The following is an 8,970-nucleotide window of genomic DNA, read 5'->3' on the forward strand; positions in this document are numbered from 1 at the left end:
TGACTAGGCCGGCAGGGGGGGCAGTTGGGGGCAACCAGGCCAGCAGGGGGGCCACTGGGGACAACCAGGCCGGCAGGGAGGGCAGTGAGGGGCAACCAGGCTGGCAGGGGGGGCAGTTTGGGGCGACCAGGCTGACAAGAGGGGTAGTTAGCAGTGATCAGGCTGGCACGAGGGGCAGTTAGGAGCGATCAGGCAAGCAGGCAGGCAAGTGGTTAGGAGCCAGTGGTCCTGGATTGTGAGAGGGATTTCCGACTGCTGGTTTAGGCCCAATCCTGGGGATCGGGCCTAAACCAGCAGTCAGACATGCCCTGAGGGGTCCCGGATTAGAGAGGGTGCAGACCGGGCTGAGGGGACCCCTCTCCCTGTGCACGAATTTCGTGCACTGGGCCTCTAGTCTATAATAAAAGCATAATATGCTAATTAGAACAGACAGCATAACATCCTTCCAGACGTCCTTCCTAAAAAAGCTGCAGCAGCTGCTAGGGCCGAGGGCAGGCAGCTGCAGTGGCTGGCAGCGGCAGCGGCAACGGGGTGATGGGAGCGGTGCCTTCCCCTGATCAACCTGGTTGCCTCCCTCAGAGGGAGGCCAGACTGCAGAGGGAGGCCAGACTGCGGGGAGCGGGCCTAAGCATCAGTAGGACATCCCCTGAGGGCTCCTGGACTGTGAGAGGGGCAGGCTAGGCTGAGGGACCTCCCCCCACAACCCCCCAGTGCATGGATTTTCATGCACCGGGCCTCTAGTTTTAAGAATAAAAGATTACTAAGAATAAATTTCTCTAATCTGCCTGTTTTTATCTATCCTTGAACCAACACCACTGTCTCAATTATTACAGCCCTATGATAAGTCTTGGTATCTAATAGGTAATCCCTTTCATTATTCTTCTTCTCATTTCTGCTTCCTTTCAACACTTATATTTCCATATATATTTTACAACTGTCTTATCAAATTATTAAATAAGAAAAACAAGAGCCAGATGGAATTGTATTGTGATTTATTAAATTAACAAGTGAATTTCAGGAATGCCTGCCTCCTTCTTCTCTAAGGAAGAAGAAGGCACAACTGATTCTGGCTCACCCTTCTCCAAAGGTGATGTCTGTAATCCAGATTTAAGGTGTTTGGTTCACAACCTGAACCATATTTGGGCCTGGACTTCTGCCATGTCACCTCCAAATGGAAGCTCCATCATATAAAGCCCCTAAGAATACCCCAAGATTAGAGTAGCCATGAATGGGGTCACTTTCCCAGCGACCACAGAGAAGCGAAGACCAGGAGATGATGCCACCTCGGCCACTTCCCTTGATAGGAATGGAAGAAAGGCAGATACCAGGCAGAACTCCTTGGTGTTTTTTATAATAAATCTCAAAAATGAAGTAGTGTTTAACATCCTTGAGAACAAAAGCAAACCAAACCTCCCTTCCCACTTGGGTTTCTGAATTGAGGACATCTTACTCTGTGCTCACAGAAGGCTCTACCAGGAGCTGCCCTGGCCAGAAAGACCGTGCCTGGAGCAGCAGCACCATGGCCAGTGTGGTAGTGGGCGCACTGCCCCTTTCTGATGGTATGTCAGCAGCACACAGCCTTGGGCCTCCGTCTCTGCTGGGGCTGGACATCCTCATTGCCTGGCTGGGACAGGACCAGGTAAGGAGTGAGCCCAGTGTGGTCGTAGTGTGGCCATGAGTTGAGTCAGACTGGAGCAGAAGAACAAGAGGCTCTGGAACACAGGCCGGTGGGGCCTGGTCCAGCATCTCAACTCTCCGGGATGAAGGGCCGAATCAGTTCTGGGTTCAACAGCAACTCCTCGAGGGGCCGGTCCACATGGAAGTCATGGACGTTGGAAGGCCCTGGGTGGGCCTTGGGGGCCAGTCCCCCTGGGCGCTGGGGAATTGGCAGCTCCGAAGGGTGGGCAGGCAGGGGAGCTGTAAAGAAGTATTGGTGCAGGAGGGCCTGGGGGTGACAAGAAGGAACAGCATATAGAAACCAATCCCTTCTCTGTCCCAGCCTCAGCTCATTTCCCTGAGCCAGGGGAGACAAGTGCTGCCCTGCAGGGCTCATTCCTTCACTTGCTCATCTGACTCACTTCTGAGTGCTGACTGAACATGGCTCCAGAGGCTAGGGGTGCAGCAGTGCACAGACCTCCACGTGCCGGGAGTGGGGGACAATAAACAACACAGAGAAGTAAGATAGTCAGTGTGTCAAATGACTAGTGCTGAAGAGGTGCAGGCCTGCAGTGGTGAGAGGAGGCCCCTGGGAGGTGGCACTTGAACAAAGACAAGAGAGATGAGTAAGTGAATCCCAGGGATAGAAGTGCACAGACCCTAGGACATGGAGGGAGCCCTGGTGGCAGAGTGGGGCTGGGTTCAACAGCAACTCCTCGAGGGGCCAGTCCACATGGAAGTCATGGACGTTGGAAGGCCCTGGGTGGGCCTTGGGGGCCAGTCACAGGCAGTCACAGAGATAACAGCCCCAAGCCTGTGATTCCTGTGTGCCACTAGGACCTGGGCTCTCCTCTGAGGGAGCTACAACAGGAGGGCCCTGCAGAGGGTGTGCTGGCCTGTCTGGACAAGGTCACACCCTCTGCCAGGTGGGAGGAGACACTGAATGGGCAGGAGGAGATTCTGGGAACAATGGGGAAGGGTTTAGACTGGGGCTGAGAAGTGCTAAGTTGGTCTCAGGATGCTCTGAAGACACTGTGGACATGGTACTCACCAGGCGCATGCATGAACACACACTGCTAGTGCCAAGGGTGGGGAGGGGAGTGGTACAAGCCACAGAGAACCTGATGCCGTTGGCCCATGGTCCCCCCTTCCTTCCCTGCCTCCTTGCAACAACCCGTCCTGCTCGGTCCTCCTCTCCGGGCCTCATCATCTCTCATGAGGAAACAACTCCTGTGCCTTAACCTATCCTCTAGGAAGCCTGACTCCCAGTGCCTGGGTGCCCTGCCTCACCACAAGGCAGAGACCCCACAGGGATGGGGCCATGACCACTTGTTCGCTCTGGACCAAGTCCCAGGACATTGTCTGGAATATGCCAATGCTGAGTAAATACTTGCTGAAGGAATGAAGGCATGAGTAAGTGAGTCACCAGTAACCGGAGGTGCTGTCTCTGTGAGGTGGGCATGCCCTTCCAATGGGCCACCCTGTCCTGCCCACAGCCCCTCCGGGGTCTGCTCAAGAGAGGCTCGGTGGCTCCGAGCCCCCATTACACGTTCTAAGGGACCTTGACCTCCTGAGTCACATGAGCATGAGTGAGGAGGGTCAGGGCCATGGGTCACCCTACCTGAGAGGCTGCAATGCGCTGGTGTGGAGGGTAGAGGAGGAACTGCCCCAGCAGGTCCAAGGCCTGGGGAGAGGCGTCTGGCAGCACCTCTCCTAGGGGCACAGGCGCCTGCTCCTCAAAGGAGATCTTGTTGTAGTCGGGCAGCTCCGTGATCTCCTGAGGAGAATGGGGCACCTCAGGGCCAGCACTGCCCACCAGCTCCCTCTGTCAGTTCTCGCTCGCTGTCGCCCACCTGCTCAGGCTACTGGCTGCTGCCCCATCCATGTGTCCCACTCTCACCCCATCGCACACACTCACTCACTCAGTCCTCAGTCCTTCCGTCCCTCGTGCCTCCACCCTTTCCAGAACCTGCTCCACCCCCAACTTGGAGAGAATTGCAGGTACTAGGGGCAGGCAGGATGGGACAGCAGGGAGGGGGTTCTCCCAAGCTGGGCCAGGACAGTGGTCTGGGATTTTAGGGCGGCATGGGGCCAAAAGAGAGAAAGTACAGGAGAGGGGAGTCACCAGTTACTAGGGGGAATGAAGGGCACCTCCCGCCTCGCTTCCCCACTGAGGGCCCCTGCAAACCGGCCAGATTTGAGGGCTAGGGGTGCCCAAGATGCGAAGTACACAGCAAAGCTGTTCGATGTCGTTCTCCCCTGGGAAAAGCGGGGACCCGTTCAACAGCTCCCCCAGTATGCAGCCCACGGCCCTGCAGATACAGAAGCCAAACAGCTCACAGACTCACACCAAGGGCACCGGTCTCCCCACACCAGCTCCACTGTCTCACACCATAAACACAGGCCTACTCATACCAGCTCCATCACTCCCCACCATGGACACACGTCTCCTCACACCAGCACCTACCTCTCGACGCATGCACAAAGTAGCCTAGAGGGCTCACAGCCAAGACGGAGCCCCAAACAATCAAAGAGCTCCTGCCTAGAACACAGAGCATAGCCCCCTCTCCAAGCATCTCTCCACCTCAAATCTACAACACACAATAACCACTCAACAGTTCTGCAACTTCCCAGAGCTCCCCACTCTGGGACACACAGCCACCTCCTCACATTCTGCGGCAGACCTCCACATAGCCACCAAATCTCAAACTCTTAGGCATGTATACACCATTCTGTCTCAAGCAAAGTCTCAGAGCCTTACTACCCAAGGACCCAGGCCTTGGGATCGCTCAGGGCCGTTGCATTCTGGGCTCTAGTCCCCTGCACAATAGCTAGATGCGCCACACCTCAGGAAACTTCCCACTGGGACAACCACTCTGATCCCACCCAATCCCCATCCAGCTCCAAAATGTCCTGGAGAGGAACACTGATCCCAAACTCCTCAGAGATACCCTAACTGGGGAAGATAGCCCAAGGCAACCTAGAGCTCACAGCAGGAAAATACCCCTAAGCAGCTTAGAGATCCCAATGCCCAGGAGGAAAATGTGACTCCTCGACCAACATTCCCCCTTGCCTAGCCCATAGTCTCACCACAGGTCGACCCCCTGGTCATACTGGCGGGCACCATACAGGAGCTCGGGGGCTCGGTACCACCTGCAAGAGAAGGGTAAGTGGTCACAGCCAAGTCACCAGTCTGACGGAAGGCTGCCCCAGAAGGTCACCCTGGTCCCCATACCAGCCTCATGAGCAATGTCTAGAGAGGCCCAGAAGCATCTTTTCCCAGGGGGAGCATTGCTAGGTGCTGCCTGGGAACCAGCCCTCCCTACCTGGTGGCCACCTGGTGCGTATAGAGGCGGCTGCCATCTGGGGAAAAGACCCGGGCCAGGCCAAAGTCCGCTATCTTGAGCTGGCCTGAGGCGCTAATGAGCAGGTTGGCTGGTTTCAGGTCCTGAGAGCACCAAAGGAAGCATCAGTTCTTCTAGTGCCCCAGGAGGACCTTGGGGCTTGGCAGGCTGAGCACCTGGGTCAGCCCAAGTCCCCACCCCCTGCAGGACCATACAGGCCTGTGGGTAAGCAGAGAGCACTCTGCTTACCCACAGGCCCCACCCCCCACTCCCCCTCTCTGGCCTTGTCTTCTCCAAGGCCTGGTCCAGCCCCAATCCAACCGGCCCTCAGGCCCCACCCCAGCCCATGCTGGGACTGACCCGATGCACGATGTTGTTGGCATGGCAGAAGGAGACACCTTTAAGCAGCATCTGCAGGTAACTCTTGACCTGTGCCTGGGCAAGCGGCCTCTGGGTGTGGCGCACCACCTCAGCCAGATCTGACAGCATGAACTCGAAGGCCAGCACAAAGCCTGCCCCATGCGGGAATACAGCCTTCAGCTGCACCACCTGCAGGCAGGGCATCCTGTCAGCCCCCAGACTCATATGGCTCAGACTCCCTGTGGAACCCCCAGTCCTTGCCACAGCAGAGGACAGGGCAGACAGAGGAGGTGACGTAAGATCTGACTGGGACCAAGGAGCTGGGTGCCCTCTTGTTGTTCCTGTCTCCTGAGAGAAAACAGGCCCCCACTCTAACACTCCACTCACACTCAGGGAAAAGGAGATGTAAGGCCACTTAGGGCAACATCTGGTTCCCCCACCCAGCCCACAAACTGGAAAATCAACACACACACACACACACACACACACACAGGAATTCAAGCCTCCTCTGGTTTCCTCTAGGGCCATTAAATCCCAGCACCAAGCAAAGGCGATCACTACTCCCCAGAACTGTGACAGCTGGAGACACGTCATATGTACCAAGGGCCCACAGGTCACAGGAGTTGGGCTGCACAGGAATGAGCAAGAAAAGGGGACCTTAAGAAGCTTACAGCACAGGGGAACAGACTACTGACAAATGGTTCTAATGAGGACAGAAGAGAAAGAATGGGGTGGGGTTGATTACACAGGGTGCTAGACAGGAGCTCTGGGCAGCAGACAGCAAACACAAAACGCTGAGGCAAGAACAGAGAGGAGGCTGGAGGAAGGGACATGTACATGGGGAAGGCTCTCTGCTCTCTTCTGCCCCAAAGCCTAAATGGTGCTTGTCACAGGAGTGACACTTAGGAAGCTATGTTGAATAAATGAAAAGAGAGGCTGGAGGGGGGTGGGCGCAGATGGTGACTGCTTTCAGTGTGAAGACAAGCCACTGGGAACGGACAACTTCATCTACATGTTTCTGACTGTGGGGCAGGGGCAGCAGTGGGAAGGCTGTTGTAGTTGTTCTGGTGAAAGGTGACAGTGGCCTGGGCCAGGGTGAAATCTGGAGTGTTTTAAAGATAGAACCTCAGGCCTGCTGATCACAGGATGCAGGGCCTCGTCACCAGCCTCCTGATGGCCACACAGGTACTGTCAGCAAGCCCTGTTACTCTCCTCAAAAAACGAGAGTGGCCTTACTGCTATTTTTCTGATTTTGAGGTGAGTACATAGTCATTTTACTAGTACAGAGTGAAACACACACATACATTCAGATAATACACAAAATTACTTTTTAAAATAATTTTTTAAATATATTTTTATTAATATCAGAGAAAAAGGGAGAGAGAGAGAGAGAGAGAAACATCAACGATGAGAGAGGATCATTGATCGGCTGCCTCCTGCAAGGCCCCTACTGGGGATCGAGCCCACAACCCAGGCATGTACCCTTGACTGGAATGGAACCTGGGACCTTTCACTCTGCAGGCTGACGCTCTGAGCCAAACCGGCTAAGGCCAAAATTACTTTTTTAAAAACAACAAAAGGAAAATCCTACCTACTATAATCAACCTTAGAGTATATTCCCCCAGACTTTACAATAGATACGGCATACAGACACACATTCACATACACACATAATGTTTTCATACAAACCCGGGATGACAAATAGTTTTAAAGCATGCCTTTGTCACCCAATATATCACGAATAGCTTCAGAGATTAAGGAACAAATCAGAGTATCGCTTATCCAAGGCCGACCCATCCTTGTCACTCCCCAGGAAGTTGAGCACATTCTCTACTCCTGACATGGACAAGAGAGAGAGCCAAAGAGAATGAGGCTGGAATATAAGATGTCCCTCTTTATGTGCCCACAGACACTCCCAGTCCTGTCACAGCACAAACCACACCAGCTGGGCCCTGTAGCTTCTGTCCATCTCCCTTACCACACCTAACTTCTCAAGAGCTCGGTGAGGGCCAGTTTTTCCCGTGTTGCCAGTGCCCAGCACCGGGTAGGGCCTACAAAAGGCCCCAAAGTTAAAACATCCAGACTCCTCAATCAGACCTGGTCCAAAGCCTCCACAGACAAACTGAGCACCCATATGCTGGTGGCTGGCCCTGCTCCCCTGGTCTGAGAGAGGTAGATCCTGGAACCTCCCTGGCAGAGTAGCCAGAAAACTCAGAAGGACAATGGAGGTCAAGCAGTTAACCCAGCCTGCAGAACATAACAGGAGTTCAATAGGTGGCAATTATCATTACTACTAGAAATCACTAAACAGTTTTGAGAAATAAGGCATAAGTTAGTGAATGGATGGGAGTACAGAAAGAAATAAGTGGATGAACAAGAAAGTGAATGAGTGAGGAATGAAGTAACTTGGTAAGTAAGAGTGAATACGTGGACAAGAAAGGAAGTAAGTGAGCGCGGGGGGGGGGGGGGGGGGGGGGAGCATATGAGCCAGTAGAGTGGGTGTAGGTCCCCCAGAGTGGGAGTGAGTAGAGGAGGGTGGGAGGAGGTGCCCCGGACCCCAGCCTCACTCACATACTGATTGTCCTCGATCTCCTGCAGGGCCTTGATCTCCCGCAGGGCCTGGTTGGGGATGCCATCCTCCAGCCGCCGCAGGGCCACCTTCTTGAGGGCAACGATCTCTCCAGTCTGTGCAGGACGGAATGCAGACACTGCCACCCCGTTCCCCCTGGGAAAGGTTGGCGAGGGGATGAGAAACGCGCCCTCTGGGTGGGACGCAGAGGCCTGAGGCCCTAGTGAGCATGGAAAGTGCCCCCATCCCGTCTTGGAGGGAAATCAAACAGTTCAGAAGCATCCACAGCACGCTCCTAGGGGACACTTGTGGGATGCAGCTAGCCACAGTCTGGACGCCTCCACCCCCACCCCTTAAAGGGGTTAAAGTGATGAGCACACACGGCGAGAGGAGAGAGACAGGCAGGCCGGCGCAATGGCCCAAGCCTCGGTTCGGAAAACAGGTACACCTCACAGAGAGAAATGAATGGGCCCCCGCGGGCCCAGCTCACCTCTATGTGCTTGGCCTTGAACACAATGCCGTGTGCGCCCTCCCCGATGCGGCCCAGAATGCAGTACTGGTCCATCGTCCGCCTTCCTCCTGTGCCCGGACCGGGCTGCCTAGCGACTGGGCGGCCTCCAAGCGTCATGGGCCGGCGGCCAAGTGCAGCTGGGGACGGCGCGCGGGCCTCCTCTGTGCTTTCCCCGAGGCCCCTGCCACCACGCCGCAGGGCGCTTCATTTGGTGGCAGTCACCCCAGAGCGGACTACGCCAGCACCCGAGCGCGGAGGAAGAAACACAACAGACCCCAACCCGCGCCGCTGGGAGACACGTCAGGAGACACGCAAGGCACGCCGGAGGGCGGGGCGGCGGGGCCTGAAGGGCGGGGCCTCGGGCTGAAGGGCGGGGCCGCGGGGCCTGAAGGGCGGGGCCTCGGGGCCGATAGGGCGGGGCCTCGGGGCCGATAGGGCGGGGCCGCGAGGGTTAGGAGACTCCCAGCAATGACGGAGAAGGGAGAGGGACCAGGGCTGAGTGGTAGAGGGACCCTCAATGAGGCCTCCCT

The 8,970-nt window shown here is 55.7% G+C and overlaps 1 protein-coding gene across 1 annotated transcript; it reads right to left on the minus strand.

Annotated features, from left to right (window-relative positions):
- Nucleotides 1–976: 976 nt before the first annotated feature.
- CDK20 (cyclin dependent kinase 20) lies at nucleotides 977–8,753 on the minus strand. Its single transcript, XM_080668764.1, has 8 exons — nucleotides 8,420–8,753; nucleotides 7,932–8,045; nucleotides 5,361–5,549; nucleotides 4,983–5,104; nucleotides 4,747–4,809; nucleotides 3,845–3,968; nucleotides 3,278–3,433; nucleotides 977–1,945 (listed from the first exon to the last, which is right to left on the minus strand). Exons 1-8 carry the CDS (start codon nucleotides 8,555–8,557, stop codon nucleotides 1,748–1,750), a joined length of 1,104 nt encoding a protein of 367 aa, XP_080524890.1. The 5' UTR covers nucleotides 8,558–8,753; the 3' UTR covers nucleotides 977–1,747.
- Nucleotides 8,754–8,970: the final 217 nt, after the last annotated feature.

Source organism: Plecotus auritus, assembly GCF_963455305.1.
Source record: "Plecotus auritus genome assembly, chromosome: 5".
Classification (NCBI taxonomy): Eukaryota; Metazoa; Chordata; class Mammalia; order Chiroptera; family Vespertilionidae; genus Plecotus; species Plecotus auritus.